This window comes from Coregonus lavaretus (assembly GCF_964263955.1).
Source record: "Coregonus lavaretus genome assembly, contig: HAP1_SCAFFOLD_2998, whole genome shotgun sequence".
NCBI lineage: Eukaryota > Metazoa > Chordata > Actinopteri > Salmoniformes > Salmonidae > Coregonus > Coregonus lavaretus.
In genome coordinates, this window is record NW_028162066.1 from 16166 (window position 1) to 34723 (window position 18558).

General features: G+C 43.5%; 1 protein-coding gene across 2 annotated transcripts; it reads left to right on the top strand.

Moving 5' to 3' along the window:
* The first annotated feature begins 619 nt into the window (after positions 1-619).
* LOC311116556 (serine/threonine-protein phosphatase PP1-gamma catalytic subunit B-like) lies at positions 620-17493 on the top strand. 2 transcript variants are annotated; one of them, XM_084191637.1, is made up of 8 exons: positions 620-747; positions 1046-1156; positions 11056-11187; positions 11452-11682; positions 11803-11907; positions 15486-15709; positions 16318-16452; positions 16637-17493. In XM_084191637.1, exons 2-8 carry the CDS (start codon positions 1102-1104, stop codon positions 16751-16753), a joined length of 999 nt encoding a protein of 332 aa, XP_084047763.1. In that variant the 5' UTR covers positions 620-747; positions 1046-1101; the 3' UTR covers positions 16754-17493. The 2 variants fall into 2 exon arrangements, with proteins under 2 accessions (XP_084047763.1, XP_084047764.1); XM_084191638.1 differs by having other exon boundaries at positions 663-747; positions 1049-1156.
* The last annotated feature ends 1065 nt before the right edge of the window (positions 17494-18558 follow it).

Consider the following 18558-nt stretch of genomic DNA (forward strand, 5'->3'; position numbering starts at 1 on the left):
ACATTACTTTCCCACAAAGTTATACACTACACACGACACACTAAACTACTACATTATTTGAATCATCTGTGTAGTGCTAGGGCAAAAACCAGGATCGAGTTTGGGAAACCCTGGAACGTAACAAACTGTAAAATATGTATTGTAATTTTAACTTCTAACACGCGGTGGCAGTCTTTACTGGTACCAACCCCGTTGATGTCAGTTTCCACTAGATAGCACAGCCACAAAGTCAAGATTGGCTATATCGTAAAAATCCTTGAAACATGCTTTTTGGTCTTAATTTAAGGTTAGGGTTAGGTATACGCTTAGCAATGTGATTATAGTTAAGGTTAAGGTTAGGTATAAAATAACATTTTAAGAAGATACATTGTAGAAATAGGCGGAGTTTCTGACTTTGTAGCTGTGGTAGTTCTTTATACCTCAGTAGTGGTAACTAGTGACGACCGTTGATGTCATCCGTAAAACAGCTGGAGGTGGAGCACCAGTGTGTGACGGATGTACAATGTATCCAATGGAAAACGACAACTTGGGTTCAAAATTAAGCAGTCACCCAATCATCATTGAGTAAATCTAAAGAACGCGCTTAGTATCAACCCCCTCTCTTCTCGCTTCCGCTGAACAACACGGCCCTTTTTAAGTTCAGTGGGGGAAGAGAAAGGGGGACTCTGAAATACGAAGAGAAAAAGACACAAAACAGAGCTGAAAGAGCCCTGTCTTCTACACGGGAAGACTATTGTCAAATCAAAGGTTTATTATATGTTACAATTTCATATTTGCATAATCCATTATTGGCTAGCTATCACTAAAGCGGGTAGCTTGGTTTGTTAGCCATTGCTAGCTAGCGTAGCCTGCTAACTAACATCGGCTAGCTAGCTAGCTAGCTTGAACTAACTAGCTAGCTAACCCATTTAGCCAGCTAGCTACAACACGGAAGGGAAAGTTAAGCCAAATGACTCGTTTTCCCCCCTCAATTTGACAGAACAAAATATAAGTTGCCTTGTTATTTGTTTAACTTGATCGGTACTTGTTTTTTGTCTCATCGAAGAAGCAACACGAAACGAAGGTCTTGACTGCCTGAACCACGACAAAAAAATAAGTAAAATGGCGGAGCCGGACAAATTAAACATCGACTCCATAATACAGCGTCTTCTGGAAGGTGAGGATTTGCACTTAACTAGGAATCAAACCACTTAATTTGATTAACTACGAATTAGTTGCTATTTAGATGTTTGTATTTTCAAAGAAGCGTCGGTATTCTAACGATGTCTGGTGTATGTTAACGTAGTTAACTAGCAGGCTTAACGTTAAGTTAGCTGTTCTCTTTGAAAACGATGTGGCCGGGTTAGAGCGCGAGCTACCTAGATCTACGAACTAGTAGGGCAACTGGGATATGGCTGGCTTGCTGCTTCATTCTTTGTCACTCGGCCTGAAGTGCCCATTTTGTTGTAATATTAGTATCAATGGCAAATTATTATTAAGATGACAAACATGGCTATTTTACGATGATGCTGTGTTTGTTAACTAACTCTAGCTAGCTACTGTAACGTTAAATATGTTCAGTGTTCTGTCTGGTGTGTGCTGTTATTCAAAGGAATGAAAAGCTAGCCAGTAACGTCGGTTTTGTTTACCAGTCATTTCTGTTTCCAGCAGCCAATCTTTCCATACTGTAGTTTTTTTTAAATGTCTAGCACACATACCGGTTATTATGTAGCCTAGGCAGACGATAGTACATGGGCGCTAGATCTGTACAATAGTCTAGGTTTGATGTGCATTCCCGACAATACACTGGTGTCCCCCTATGGACCGACTCGTACTTAAAACATCCTCCATTCAGGCTGCAAAGGCATTTTTTTATTGATGGGGGAAATATGCGTACTTTCTTTATGAAACACAATTTTCCACAATAATTTTATATTTTTGGCCAATTTAAGATGTTGCACACCATGTTCAACCAATGGTGTGCAACATCCTAAGTTGTCCGAAAATACAAAATGTGTGTTTCATAAAGAAAGTACGCATATTTTCAGTTTTTTCTCACCATCCAATCTAGTTAAGGAGGAAAATGATGCCTTTACAGCCTGAATGGAAGATGCTGTATGTAGGAGCAGGTCCACAGGGGACACGAGTGTATTACCAGGAATGCACATCAAGCCTAGACTATAGTGCATGGGTGCTAGATCTGCACAATCGGCTGCCGAGGCTAGTTATTCTGACAAGAACAGATTGCAATTCATGCCTGGATGAGGGAGAAGCATACTTGAGCATGTTTTTCAGGGCTGCGGATGCAATTATCAAATGCTGAAAGCATGCTTGCTGAAGAGCGTCTGCTAAATGATGTAAATGTAATAACTTGCTTTTTAAAAATGCAAACTACAGTAGGTTTAGCTGTATCATTGGTGGTTGGTTACACAGAGTGAATGGCACCACTGGGTCACACTGGCTTTCATTTGGTGCTACTGTTTCCACCCTGATAACGTACTACTGTGATGCTCCAAATTCCATAGACAGGAAACATCAGTGCCCTGGTTTTAGACTCCATTCTGTCTAAAGAAGGCCAATGGCCTTTACTACATTATAAAGTAAAGGGAATATCCAGATTTGGGTTTGTTTTTCATTGGCCAATTAGCCTATAGCAGGGCTGTAAATTGTGCATACTGTAACCACTAGAGGTGGAAACATTATGGCACATTACATTCTCTAGGATGGCAGTATATTTGTGCATGTAATGAAGTGTAACAGGGTTGCTTCCGTCCCTCTCCTTGCCCGAACCTGGGCTCGAACCAAGGACCCTCTGAACAGCGCCAACTGTCACCCAAGAAGCATCGTTACCTCTAGCTCCACAAAAGCTGCGTCCCTTCCAGAGCAAGGGAAACTCCTGTGTAGCTCAGTTGGTAGAGCATGGCGTTTGCAACGCCAGGGTTGTGGGTTCGTTTCCCACGGGGGGCCAGTATGAAGATGTATGCACTCACTAACTGTAAGTTGCTCTGGATAAGAGCGTCTGCTAAATGACTAAAATGTAAAATGTCTCAGAGCGAGTGATGTCATTGATTGAACACTACTAGCACGCACTGCTAACTAGCTAGCCATTTCACATCGGCTACAGAAGCATGAATAGTAGAAATATGGGAAGACATGGGGAATGTGAAGGACGGTGTTGTTTGCAAGTAGCAGGCTTAATGTCTTGCTTTCTCTTGGGTTTTTACTCTGTACATGTCTTTCGTTGGGGGAAGCTTATGGATGTAATGATGGATTAAAACGATTCCACTAACTGTGTTTCTGTTTTAGTGACCACCACACCACTCTTGGGAGTATTGTGGAGGTTAATGAATGCTGAATAATATGTAGGTGTTAGTGTTTGGTGCATGGGAGAAGCTGTCTATACCACACGGGGTGGTGGGCAGAATCAAACTTGTGATCTGTTTGATAGATGTTGGTAGGTTGTGTAATGGGAGACCTGAGGCTGTCCGACCAACATAAACCCCTCCAGCTACTAACTCTACAGGGGCCTTCCGCTGTAATGAGCACAGTGGCTGAGCCAGACATGAGCTTCTGCTGGCCTGGGAACAGTTCAGAAAACAGGAAGAGGGGCATTCTGCTGCTCTTGGAACTTGTTGGGTTAGATAATTTTTTCTCTCTCTTCAGGACAGGTCTGGCTGGTTTAAAGGCAAAGTCAGGTGTTCCAACCCCTGGTTCTGCTGTTTTGTTCTTCCCTTTTGAAATCTGTTGATCTAGATGTATACTGATTTTTACTGTATCTCAATGTATAGGCTACCGTTTCTTTCTGTTCTGACAAGGATTGACAGAAATGGTGCTGCAGTTAACCTAGACATTTTCACATGTCTGTTTTATCAGTGGTATGGCTCCTCTACATCATGGTAATAGTGGTGCATCATGTTGTAGGGTTCCACCACAGATAGAACAATGAGCCAGATATTTCACCGGATGTATAAGTGTGAAGCATCCGTTTGACACTTCCACTCACTACCAAATATGGTGATGAGAGGAAGCCCAGTGGGAGAATTTTGGCCGACATCATTTTCTCATTGATGAAACATTTGATCTCAATACAGTTTTCTGTTCTCAAAACTAGAATCCGTTACGAAAAGAGTGGACTAAGTTTTGTAGATTTTACCCTTTGCCAAAAAAAAAAAAAAAGTTTAGGAGTGCAAGGACAAATTGAGTTATTGCACACACTAACTTCAGAGTTAGGCGTTCCCTAACAGAAATATGCAAATACATGCTAGAACGCGCCAATAGGATCTTGTTAGCTCTTGCTTGGCTCTGCCCCCCTCCTCGCTTGTTCTGCCCACTATGACTAATTTGTTCCCATTGGAAACGACAGGCTGTGGTCTATCATGGCTCCACCATGTTGTCCGTCTCCAGCTGTTTGAACAACATACTAGCCTGTCCACTTTGTCCCCCACAATGAAATCGGGTAGGGGACTGTGGATCGGTCTCTGTTCGTACGTTAGTCAAAACACGATCTCAGACAGCACTGGCCCGAGTTTGATGAAACTTGGGTGAACGATGCGTCTTGCCATAGAGATCCGGCATTTACAGAATTACACTGATTGGCCCAAGGCGGGAGCTATAGTAATTAATTGAAATTTGTGAGTCACACCAGAGAGGAAGAGGTGAAGCGAGAGGGATAGCTGGGCCAAAAATCTGTCTTCTCCAACAGGTGGTGGTGTTATTCTTTCCGCTCACCAAACAAGGTGTTTTTGTATGGAGGTCAATGAGTGTCGGATTTGGTTAACAAAAAATGGAGTGGCTTATTTGCTACAGTACCAGTCAAAAGTTTGGATACACCTACTTATTCAAGGGTTTTCTTTATTTTTACTATTTTCTACATTGTAGAATAATAATGAAGACATCAAAACTATGAAATAACACATATGGAATCACGTAGTAACCAAAAAAGTGTTTAAAAAATCTACATATATTTTAGATTCTTCAAAGTAGCCACCCTTTTCCTTGATTACAGCTTTACACACTCTTGGCATTCTCTCAACCAGCTTCATGCGGAATGCTTTTCCAACAGTCTTGAAGGAGTTCCCACATATGCTGAGCACTTGTTGGCTACTTTTCCTTCACTCTGCGATCAAACTCATCCCAAACCATCTCAATTGGGTTTAGGTTGGGTGATTGTGGAGGCCAGGTCCATCTGATGCAGCACTCCATCTTCTTCTTGGTCAAATAGCACTTACACAGCCTGGAGGTGTGTTTTGGGTCATTGTCATGTTGAAAAACAAATGATAGTCCCACTAAGCGCAAACCAGATGGGTTGGCGTATCGCTGCAGAATGCTTTGGTAGCCATGCTGGTTAAGTGTGCCTTGAATCCTAAATAAATCACTGACAGTTTCACCAGCAAAGAACCCCCACACCACCACCTCCATGCTTCACGGTGGGAACCACACATGCGGAGATCATCCGTTCACCTACTCTGCGTCTCACAATGACAGTGGTTGGAACCAAAAATCTCAAATTTGGACTCATCAGACCAAAGGACAGATTTCCACCGGTCTAATATCCATTGCTTGTGTTTCTTGGCCCAAGCAAGTCTCTTCTTCTTATTGGTGTCCTTTAGTAGTGGTTTCTTTGTAGAAATTCGACCATGAAGGCCTGATTCACGCAGACTCCTATGAACAGGAGTCTGCGTGATGTGTTTGTTACTTGGACTCTGTGAAACATTTATTTGGGCTGCAATTTTTGAGGCTGGTAACTCTAATGCAGCAGAGGTAACTCTGGGTCTTCCTTTCCTGTGGCGGTCCTCATGAGAGCCAGTTTCATCATAGCGCTTGATGGTTTTTGCGACTGTACTTGAAGAAACTTTCAAAGTTCTTCACATTTTCCGGATTGACTGACCTTCGTGTCTTAAAGTAATTAAAGTTTCTCTTTGCTTATTTGAGCTGTTCTTGCCATAATATGGACTTGTTCTTTTAACAAATAGGGCTTCTGTATACCACCCCTACCTTGTCACAACACAACTGATTGGCTCAAACGCATTAAGAAGGAAAGAAGTTCAACAAATTAACTTTTAACAAGGCACACCTGTTAATTTAAATGCATTCCAGGTGACTACCTCATGAAGCTGGTTGAGAGAATGCCAAGAGTGTGCAATGCTGTCATCAAGGCAAAGGGTGGCTACTTTGAAGAAGAATAAAAAATATATATATATATTTTGATTTGTTTAATACTTTTTTGGTTACTACATGATTCCATATGTGTTATTTAATCGTTTTGATGTCTTCATTATTATTCTACAATGTAGAAAATTTTAAAAAATTAAGAAAAACCCTTGAATGAGTAGGTGTGTCAACTTTTGACTGGTACTGTACGTGTGGCTTAATTGATCAAATAGAAGTTTCGTACTGCTTTAGTTGTTACTTTTTATGCTCATTCACATTTATAAAACAGATTAGACAGCTAGCACATAAGTCTACTTTTTAGTAGGGTCTGCTCTGTGCAAAAGTTTGGGAGTTGAGACATAAAAAGGGTGTCGTTAGAAAGGTTAACTTCTCTGTCACAGTAAAATGTCTCAATGTGTTTCGTTGTCCATATGAACGATTCTGTTGTACCAAACCTCAAATGCAAATAACCAGTTGAAACTGCTTGTTGTCATAGAGGAATAAGTAATCTATCATCTTTGTTGTTATGAGTGGCAGGGGGAGGGGCTTGGTGTGTGTGAATGGGAAGGTGCACACAGCACTGGAGTAAAGGAAATAAGACCAAAAAGAGAACAAGCAGACATAAATGCTACAAACCCCAGGAAAACTTGATTCTTGAAATGCATGCATTTGTAATTTTGCCCTAAAACATACATTCAAATTCAATTGCTATTTCGCCCACCCCTAGCCCCTTCTGACTGACTGTGGCTCTTGATGATAAAGTTGTCTGACAAGTGCAATAAAAAATTAACTGATAATGGCAGTATATAGCTGACCTTTTTTCTCTCTTGAAGTGTGGCAACTCCTCACAAGGCTCAGTGTTTGCCTCTGTGAGAGTCATCATAATTAGCCTAACATGTCATGTATGGGGTTTTAAATTAGTTTTGAAGTCTTGGCCAGTCATAAACCGTCTGTTTTTCCATCCAATCCTGCTGTATTTATATGATGTAGAGCCAGGCCAAGGTAACTGCCTTTCTTCTGGTTGCTAATTCACTAAATCATTGGGGATTCGCTTAATCACTAATTTGTCAGAGAATGGTGACGGACCACCATCGGCCTTTAGCTGCCCCATGTACACCTTAATAACACATGGGCCAGCCTGGTGACAATGTTTGCAAACCAATTAAATGTGGTGGATGGTGTGACTCGTTTCAATGGGATTAACCATCAGCCTCCTGACCTGTACATCTGAACGGTCAGTCCAGGCCGCTACTACCGTTCTCCTGTCACCATATACGAGGATGTCCATATCATCCATGGACATATCAGAGGGGGAGGAAATCTGAAGCTAGCCAACTGTTGATTCCCAATGGCTTTGCTATTGTGCTTGTCCAACTTTTTATTTTCTATCCTGTGACCAGCAAAGTGGAAAGCCCTTTGTCTGACCCCCCCCTCCCCATCCCCCACGCCCCTTCTCTAAACTCACTGTTGCCATTGGCCATGTGGCTAACTTTAGAGTAAGCTCTGTCAGGGCTTAGCCGGCCCTAATCCAGGTTTAAAGTGACAAGCAGCACTACCCTATTTATACCCACGTTTCACTCTTTAGGGCCAAGGCCTGTGTTGCTGCCCAAACATGACACTGCTAATCTAGATCTAGTGCCGAGGTCGTACCTGGAAGTCCTCCTCCATTTTCAGAACAAATGGGTGTACCCCTCCCCCACTTCAAGTGATTTTATTAGGGCAGAATATATTTTTGTGAAAGAAATATACTGAACAAAAATATAAACGCAACAATTTCAAAGATTTTACTGAGTTACAGTTCATATAAGGAAATAAGTAAATTGAAATTAATTCATTAGGCCCTAATCTATGGATTTCACATGACTGGGAATACAGACATGCATCTGTTGGTCACAGAAACCTTTAAAAAAATGTAGGGGCATGGATCAGAAAACCAGTCAGTATCTGGTGTGACCACCAGCGTGCACATGTCCTTTGCATAGAGTTGGGCGGCAGATAGCCTAGTGGTTAGAGCTTTGGGCCAGTAACTGAAAGGTTGCTAGTTCGAATCCCTGAGCCGACAAGGCTCTATGTGCCCTTGAGCAAGGCACTTAACCCTAATTGCTCATGTAAGTCGCTCTAAATGACTAAAATGTAGTTGATTGTGGCCTGTTGAATGTTGTCCCACTCATCTTCAATGGCTGTTGCTGGATATTAGCGGGAACTGGAACACGCTGTCGTACACGTCTATCCAGAGCATCCCAAACGTGCTCGATGAGTGACATGTCTGGTGAGTATGCGGGTCATTGAAGAACTGGGACATTTTCAGCTTCCAGGAATTGTGTACAGATCCTTGCGACATGGGGCTGTGCATTATCATGCTGAAACATGAGGTGATGTCGACGGATTAATGGCATGACAATGGGCCTCAGGATCTCGTCGCGGCATCTCTGTGCATTCAAAATGCCATCGATAAAATGCAATTGTGTTCGTTGTCCGTAGCTTATGCCTGCCCATACCATAACCCCAACGCCACCATGGGGCACTCTGTTCACAATGTTGACATCAGTAAAACGCTCGCCCACGCAACATGGCATGCGGTTGTGAGGCCGGTTGGACGTACTGCCACATTTTCTAAAACTTATTTGTAGGCGGCTTATGGTAGAGAAATTAACATTAAATGATCTGGCAACAGCTCTGGTAGACATTCCTGCAGTCAGCATGCCAATTGTGCACGCTCCCTCAACTTGAGACATCTGTGGCATTGTGTCGTGACAAAACTGCACATTTTAAAGTGGCCTTTTATTGTCCCCAGCACAAGGTGCACCTGTGTATTGATCATGCTGTTTAATCAGCTTCTTGATATGCCACACCTGTCAGGTGGATGGATTATCTTTGCAAAGGAGAAATGCTCACTAACAGGGATGTCAACAGATTTGTGCATAAAACTTGAGAGAAATAAGCTTTTTGTGCATATGGAAAAATTCTGTGATCTTTTATTTCAGCTCATGGAACATGGGACCAACACTTTACATGTTGCGTTTGATTTTTGTTCAGTGTAGTTAATTCTTCAGTCTTTCCAAAATGTAGTCTAGCCCATTTCGCAATGTTCTCTAGTTTGTTTGGCATTTGGCAAGGTCAGCAAGCGTCAGTTTGAGCTGTCAGAACTTTGACAAGCGTTCAATCAACCCCGCCATGTGTTTCTGTAAAGAACACTGTCTGCACCCAGCTTGTAAGGCAGAATGTCACTGAAGGGTTTCAGGCTATTTGATTGTTCTGCTCTCTCATGTGTAGCTAGCCCATTAGCTACAGCTATTAAAGTACCAGGTGTGTGCTAGACACATTTATTGTGCTTTATGGTTGACGATAAGAAGGCTTTTCTGTTGATGCTTGTTTGTGTCATTGCCTAGTTCTCCTGTGATGGTTTATGGAGGGCTGGCATTGGGAACTTTTCACCTGCACCTAGGGTAGACAGCAGAACGTGCAGGAAAGGGGGAATTGATTCTGTGACACAAACAACCCTAATTCCATCAAGCTCAGTCTTGCACAAGTCCCCGTACACCATGAGTCACTGGAATACACTTACTACATGCTCCATTGTATCCTTGCCTGGAGCTTGTCATACAAACATGATTTCTGAATAATACAGTCGTCCTGTTGCATTTGTTTGACTATAGATATGCTATTGCAGTGATCCCTTGCAGCTATAGTGAATGTTTTAGTTTGAGATTGAAGTAGCCTCAGCCAGCTCATCATATTAAACCTGTACTTGACCTGCAGCCTCACATGTCACAAAAGCCTCAAGCTGCCTTGCAAACCAACATACTTAAGAGTAATTCCCTACTCCAGGGCTACAATGGTGCATTAACTACATTAAACAGTTTACCCATTTGTGGCTCCAGTAGTGCTGATCACCTGTGTCTGTGTTGATCATTGAACACTCATATCAGTTGCACTGTGGATTTGCACCTCTGCTTTATGAATTAACACTAACGTTTACACAGCCACAGGGTGGGGTTTTATTTTCCTGATAGAATGTGTGTGAATGTCATAACTAGTTACTATACTCAACAAACATGTAAGATTCTTGAGATACAGTGAGCAGAGCTAGAGGACAGCCAGGAGCATGCCTCAGGAAGATGCTCAGCGCAGCACTGTGCATGTGTCCCTTGTGACCTGACCACATCTCAGACTAGCCTGCTTAGCTCTGCCGTGTGGTCAGAGGCGGCCTAGCAATGTTTGCTTGTCAGTTCACAGGCTACACTATGCTACCAGACTGCATGCGGTGCACTTGTAACCAGAGAGCTCTGAAGTTGGCCATCAATCATATGGTTATTTAAATTATGATTTAGACCTACTTTGATTTGAAGGGCAGTGTATTTGATCCTTATTTGAGTTGTCCACCCCCTTTGAGTACAGTGTGAGATTCACTGCGTGTGCCTCTTTCCGTTGCAGCCTCTCTGTCCTGGTTACATCAGCAGACAGACAGGCGGTGGTGTATTCATACGTGCTTCTGGGGCTGGGTGCACACTGCACACATTTGTTCAGACACATAGCCAGGCCTATACCCTCTGCTGGTGCTCAACACTACCACCATCATCATCCCCAAGCCTTGAGTGCTCAGAAACCAAGACCCCAACCCCCTTACTTCTCATTTAGGTTTCACATGCTCTGTAACCTTGAGTTTCTCACATCAAATAGTTCTCCATCCTCTTGGCTTGTGCTGTTTGAGCAGATTCACCTTGGCTCTGCAGTATGCTCAGGGTTGTGCCGTCAGCGGGGTCCTTGATATTGATTGGTTTCCCCTGCTCTGGTGTACTGTGTGTTATATCTGTGGCTGTGCTATTTGTGTATGTGTTGTTTCCATGGTCTTGGCCGAGCATATTTGTTCCAATAAGCGCGATGTCAGTCCTCACTCTGTTTGCTCTGTCTTTCTCTCTCATCCAGTTAAGGGCTCTCGACCAGGCAAGAACGTTCAGCTGACAGAGAACGAGATCCGTGGCCTTTGCCTCAAGTCTCGCGAAATCTTCCTCAGCCAGCCAATCCTGCTCGAGCTTGAGGCACCACTCAAGATCTGCGGTGAGTCATATTGGATAAGTTACAATAGCTGAAATTGGTTTCATAGTAATTAATGTCGGTGGAACAAAGCAGCAGCGCCTCTCTGACACAGAACTGATAGTGAACGCTCCAAGGTTTCACAACATGTCTGATTTACTGTAGAATTCTAATCTCTAATTGCCTGTGCTATCTCAGTCCAACGGCCGGTATACACACACAAGGTCTAATGTAGTCAGGGAGGGTGTGGTAGGGACTGACTGTCCACCTCTGTGCTGCCCCCTGCAGGTGATGTCCATGGTCAGTACTATGACCTGCTGCGGCTGTTTGAGTACGGAGGCTTTCCCCCGGAGAGCAACTACCTGTTCCTAGGGGACTATGTGGACCGAGGGAAGCAGTCCCTGGAGACAATCTGCCTGCTTCTGGCCTACAAGGTCAAATACCCCGAGAACTTCTTCCTGCTGCGTGGCAACCACGAGTGCGCCTCCATTAACCGTATCTATGGCTTTTATGATGAGTGTAAGTGCCGAGACGAGAAGCTGGAGCACATGCTTCACAACAGGAGAACGGAACACACACACACAGAGTATTAGCCATTTAGTAATGCCCCATGCTCTTTGTTGCCCTGCTCTTCTTTAGGTAAGAGACGGTATAACATCAAGCTGTGGAAGACGTTCACAGACTGCTTCAACTGTTTACCCGTGGCTGCAATTGTAGATGAGAAGATCTTCTGCTGCCATGGAGGTGGGTGGTGTATGCTTGCAGGGTCTGTCTGAGTGTGTTTTGAGGGAGCAGTCCTTCACTGTTGGCCTTTTTTATTTATATATATATCTATACTGCTCAAAAAAATAAAGGGAACACTAAAATAACACATCCTAGATCTGAATGAATGAAATAATCTTATTAAATACTTATTTCTTTACATAGTTGAATGTGCTGACAACAAAATCACACAAAATTATCAATGGAAATCAAATTTATCAACCCATGGAGGTCTGGATTTGGAGTCACCCTCAAAATTTAATGTGGAAAACCACACTACAGGCTGATCCAACTTTGATGTAATGTCCTTTAAAACAAGTCAAAATGAGGCTAAGTAGTGTGTGTGGCCTCCACGTGCCTGTATGACCTCCCTACAACGCCTGCGCATGCTCCTGATGAGGTGGCGGATGGTCTCCTGAGGGATCTCCTCCCAGACCTGGACTAAAGCATCCGCCAACTCCTGGACAGTGTGGTGCAACGTGGCGTTGGTGGATGGAGCGAGACATGATGTCCCAGATGTGCTCAATTGGATTCAGGTCTGGGGAACAGGCGGGCCAGTCCATAGCATCAATGCCTTCCTCTTGCAGGAACTGCTGACACACTCCAGCCACATGAGGTCTAGCATTGTCTTGCATTAGGAGGAACCCAGGGCCAACCGCACCAGCATATGGTCTCACAAGGGGTCTGAGGATCTCATCTCGGTACCTAATGGCAGTCAGGCTACCTCTGGCAAGCACATGGAGGGCTGTGCGGCCCCCCAAAGAAATGCCACCCCACACCATGACTGACCCACCGCCAAACCGGTCATGCTGGAGGATGTTGCAGGCAGCAGAACGTTCTCCACGGCGTCTCCAGACTCTGTCACGTCTGTCACATGTGCTCAGTGTGAACCTGCTTTCATCTGTGAAGAGCACAGCGCGCCAGTGGCGAATTTGCCAATCTTGGTGTTCTCTGGCAAATGCCAAACATCCTGCACGGTGTTGGGCTGTAAGCACAACCCCCACGTGTGGACGTCGGGTCCTCATACCACCCTCATGGAGTCTGTTTCTGACCGTTTGAGCAGACACATGCACATTTGTGGCCTGCTGGAGGTCATTTTGCAGGGCTCTGGCAGTGCTCCTCCTGCTCCTCCTTGCACAAAGGCGGAGGTAGCAGTCCTGCTGCTGGGTTGTTGCCCTCCTACGGCCTCCTCCACGTCTCCTGATGTACTGGCCTGTCTCCTGGTAGCGCCTCCATGCTCTGGACACTATGCAGACAGACACAGCAAACCTTCTTGCCACAGCTCGCATTGATGTGCCATCCTGGATGAGCTGCACTACCTGAGCCACTTGTGTGGGTTGTAGACTCCGTCTCATGCTACCACTAGAGTGAAAGCACCGCCAGCATTCAAGTGACCAAAACATCAGCCAGGAAGCATAGGAACTGAGAAGTGGTCACCACCTGCAAAACCAGTCCTGTATTGGGGGTGTGTTACTAATTGCCTATAATTTCCACCTGTTGTCTATTCCATTTGCACAACAGCATGTGAAATGTATTGTCAATCAGTGTTGCTTCCTAAGTGGACAGTTTGATTTCACAGAAGTGTGATTGACTTGGAGTTACATTGTGTTGTTTAAGTGTTTCCTTTATTTTTTTGAGCAGTGTATATATAGTTGAAGTTTACATACACCTTAGCCAAATACATTTAAACTCAGTTTTTCACAATTCATGACATTTAATCCTAGTAAAAATTCCCTGTCTTAGGTCAGTTAGGATAACCACTTTATTTTAAGAATGTGAAATGTCAGAATAATAGTATTGAGAATGATATATTTCAGCTTTTATTTCTTTCATCGTATTCCCAGTGGGTCAGAAGTTTACATACACTCAAAAACATTTCGGGTAGCCTCCTTGCTCGCACACACCTTTTCAGTTCTGCCCACAAATGTTCTATAGGATTGAGGTCAGGGCTTTGTGATGGCCACTCTAATACCTTGACTTTGTTGTCCTTAAGCCATTTTGCCACAACATTGGAAGTATGCTTGGGGTCATTGTCCATTTGGAAAACCGAATTTGCGACCAAGCTTTAACTTCCTGACTGATGTCTTGAGATGTTGCTTCAATATATCCACCTAATTTTCCTTCCTCATGATGACATCTATTTTGTGAAGTGCACCAGTCCCTCCTGCAGAAAAGCACCCCCACAGCATGATGCTGCCACCCCTGTGCTTCACGTTTGGGATGGTGTTCTTCAGCTTGCAAGGCACCCCCTTTTTCCTCCAAACATAACGATGGTCATTATGACCAAACAATTCAATTTTTGTTTCTTCAGACCAGAGGACATTTCTCCAAAATGTACGATCTTTGTCCCCATTTGCAGTTGCAAACCGTAGTCTGGCTTTTTTTATGGTGGTTTTGGAGCAGTGGCTTCTTCCTTGCTGAGCGGCCTTTTCAGGTTATGTCGATATAGGACTTGTTTTACTGTGGATATAGATACTTTTGTACCTGTTTCCTCCAGCATCTTCACAAGGTCCTTTGCTGTTGTTCTGGGATTGATTTGCACTTTTCGCACCAAAGTACGTTCATCTCTAGGAGACAGAACGCATCTCCTTCCTGAGCGGTATGACTGCTGCGTGGTCCCATGGTGTTTATACTTGCGTACTATTGTTTGTACAGATGAACGTGGTACCTTCAGGCATTTGGAAATTGCTCCCAAGGATGAACCAGACTTGTGGAGGTCTACAATTCTTTTTCTGAGGTCTTGGCTGATTTCTTTTGATTTTCCAAGGGTGTCAAGCAAAGAGGCACTGAGTTTGAAGGTAGGCCTTGAAATACATCCACAGGTACACCTCCAATTGACTCAAATGATGTCAATTAGCCTATCAGAAGCTTCTAAAGCTTTCTGGAATTTTCCAAGCTGTTCAAAGGCACAGTCAACTTAGTGTATGTACACTTCTGACCCAGTGGAATTGTGATACAGTGAATTATAAGTGAAATAATCTGTCTGTAAACAATTGTTGGAAAAATTACTTGTGTCATGCACAAAGTATATGTCCTAACCGACTCGCCAAAACTATAGTTTGTTAACAAGAAATTTGTGGAGTGGTTGAAAAACAAGTTTTAATGACTCCATCCTAAGTGTATGTAAACTTCCGACTTCAACTGTGTGTGTATATGTATGTATGTATGTATGTATGTATGTATGTATGTATATCTATATATATATATTTATTTATTTTGGGTAGATCAGCTTTAATATTGCAGCTAGATTGTAACTTCCATCAATGTAATTGTCTGCATCACTTCCAATCCCTGTTGGTCTTTTCCTTGTGGGTCTTATCAATAAGCATTTGGTTGCCCCATGATCATTTGGATTAACCACTCCCTTAAGTGTTTGTGGTGGGAGATGACTCAAGTGCATACAATATACAATTGATAAGAGGTGGTAGTCATCAAGGTGTGATTTCAGATATTATTGTTATTGGTGGTAGGCGTCATCAGAAAACTGTATCATGGCAGTCATTATTCATGTATGTGGTGATGGTAATGTTTCTGTGTGCTGTGTTTTGTGTTCTGTCCAGGCCTCTCTCCAGACCTCCAGTCCATGGAGCAGGTGCGCAGAGTGATGCGACCCACAGATGTGCCTGACCAGGGCCTGCTGTGTGACCTGCTGTGGGCCGACCCAGACAAAGATGTCCTGGGCTGGGGCGAGAACGACCGTGGGGTCTCCTTCACATTCGGGGCAGACGTGGTGGCCAAATTTTTGCACAAACATGACATGGACCTTATATGCAGGGCACATCAGGTAATGGCTTAGCTCAGTGGTTTAGAGTTTTGGATGGGGGTTAGGGGCTGGGAAGAGGGTATTTTGCGGGACACGGTCAGACCAATGGTGGTTTGGAGAGAATAGAGGGATCTTGTTATTAATCAGGCAAATCAGATAATCAAAGGTCATTGCACCTACATAAAATATTGAAGCACTTTTTTAAAGCTGGAATCCTTCATTGGTGAAACTGCCATGTATGTTTGGGATATTACAACAACAAAGAAGTTACTGTAAACAACGAACACAGTTTTTTCCCCTCTGACATCATTGCATGCGCAATAGAACAGCAGAATATGTACAGAATTTTTTTTGGGCCATGCTGCCGACGATTACTCCTCCGTTTGAACAACATAAACAATAACAAAGGTGCTGGGGTGAACAGTGGCTCTATTTCCCCTATTGCGGATTCCATCTTTAAAGCATGTAATTTTGTGTATTTTTACTGGCATTGGAGGTTGAGGTGTTGATTAGGATGTTAACTCCTCTGTTTGAAATGATTGCCCTGCAGTTGTTGGGTATCCACTCCTGGTATTTTTCCTGTTTCTTTTTTATTGCATTGTTCTTACCTCTTTCATTCCTGTCCTCAGGTGGTAGAAGACGGTTACGAGTTCTTTGCAAAGAGACAGCTTGTTACTCTGTTCTCTGCCCCTAACTACTGTGGAGAGTTTGATAATGCCGGTGCCATGATGAGTGTGGATGAGACCCTCATGTGCTCCTTTCAGGTGTGTACTCCTCTGCTTTTCTCTCTGCGTCTTTCCTTTCTCCTTCAGTCTGGCTGTTCCTGTCCGTCAGTCTTGATTTTTAAGGTCTGCCGGTCCCCTGTCTTACCTGTTATGTGCTGCAGTGTTCAGTCTGTAGGAGTATGTATATTTATAGCTGTCTAAAGAAAGCCTCTCTGTTCCTCAGATTCTCAAGCCAGCGGATAAGAAGCTCTACTCTTACGGTGGAGGTGGAGGAATGGGATCTGGACGCCCGGTCACCCCGCCACGAAATTCCGCTAAGGGCGGAAAGGCCAAGAAATAACACCCACTGGACCCCCCTCCCTGAACCAAGCACCCCTGTCGCCCCCCCACACTCTTTCTCTACCTCCCTACTTCTATCTCTCTCATCACCAAACGGCAACAAAGCAGACAGTACAGTACCTAGGGTTCGGTCCTCTTTTTCTCTGATACTGTTTTTAACTGTTTGAGTGTATGTATGTCTGTGCGTGTGTCTGAAAGAGAGGTTTGTTGTATTCTGTTTGTATGTCCTCCCTTTCCCCTACTCTGTTCTCCTGTCACTTTGTAGATGAAATTGGTCCTTCCTTTCAGTGATGGAAATGCAGACCTGGGGGAGAGGGAGGAGAGATGGGGATAGGGAGGGGGAGAGGAAAGGAGCCTTTACTGTTGGTTAGGGCCCTGCACTGTTTTGATGCTAAACACAAGCTTTTGTACATCCTGTTTGAGAGGTTTGTGTGTGTGTATGTGTATGGAATGGGGTCAATCTGCATGGTCAGATGGTAACAACGGCACACACCACACACTGAGAGCACAGGTGGATATGTGCAGATGGACCCTTTAGTTTATGGATTCACAAAGATCAAGAAGCGGACACGTTTTTTTCTTCTTCCCAAAAACCAATGATTTGAAAACGCAATCATGGATGTGAAATAGCTTTCTTTTCTTTTTTTTCTTTTTTGTAGATGCATAAAAAAAGGTTTGAATCTTTTGAGTTTTAGTTTATTTGGACGCCGATGATTAATAAAGAACCATTTATTTAAAATATTCCATCACACTATGTTCACTATGTTCGCCTCACCATTGCTTTGTAATTTGTTTATATATTAAATTCCTCTACCCCATATGTCGAACTCATTCCACAATGGGCTGAGTTTTCGCTCCACCCTTGTACTTGGTTGATGAATTAAGGTCACTAATTAGTAAGGAACTTAATTGAAAGGAAAAACCAAAAACCCGCAGACACTCGGCCCTCCATGGAATGAGTTTGACACCCCTGCTCTACCCCCTTTGTCATTCCCACTTGCTCCTCTCGTCTGAATGGTATCAAAAGCTATGTTTGTTCAGGGTGGGATGTTGGGATTAGTTGCTGGCTCCATGAAATACCCATTTCCTGTGCAGCATTTTGGGGTCTTTTGCTTAGCCATTTTCTATCACCCCCTATCCTTTAAATTAAATGTCTGTTCTCCTTGCCCCTATCCTTTAAACACTGTCAATGTTCATCTCTCTGGTTCTCATTCCCCCACAATCTTCCATATTCTGTCTCCCATTTTGCTCAGTAGTTTCTCTCTGGGTTCTGAGTAGTCAAAGAATGTCATTCCTCAATTCTTACCCCACTTTGCCTCTGCCCCCCTGTTTTTCTCTTCTTTTTCTCTTTTATATTTAAAGATTATGTGTAACAACTTGCCAGACAGCATTAATGGTCATTTCCTGTGCTGGGTTCCTTCTCACCTTTTAGTAGCTAGCTCATATCGGCTTCTAGTGCGCTCTCCTCTCCACTAGGTGGCGCATTTCATACAACTGACTCACCATTGCGTCATCTCACTGAAGACTGGGATTCAGGAGTACTGTACATTCAATGCGCCCCATGCAGTGCTGGGTGCATTCATGGTGCATGGGCGGCAGTAAGTTTTTTAAAGAGCACATAGCTCAAGGTTTTTGGCTTTGCAGTTTATAAAGAAAATTGATCATATTGTGAGACCAAGGAGTGTTGGTTTTAATTACGTTATGATCCATTGACCAGAGGAAGTCTTATTTGCTGTTAGATAAAGATATTGAATGCTTGATATACAATATATTACATGGAAAGGTAATAATACGCTTGTTTTTAAA

What these genes read in the sequence shown, in the direction of transcription:
- LOC311116556 (XM_084191637.1), top strand. Translation starts at nt 1,102, where the DNA reads ATGGCGGAGCCGGACAAATTAAACATCGACTCCATAATACAGCGTCTT. An exon ending in AATACAGCGTCTTCTGGAAG is followed by an intron (nt 1,157 to 11,055) that starts GTGAGGATTTGC and finishes TCTCTCATCCAG; the next exon opens with TTAAGGGCTCTCGACCAGGC. An exon ending in GATCTTCTGCTGCCATGGAG is followed by an intron (nt 11,908 to 15,485) that starts GTGGGTGGTGTA and finishes TGTTCTGTCCAG; the next exon opens with GCCTCTCTCCAGACCTCCAG.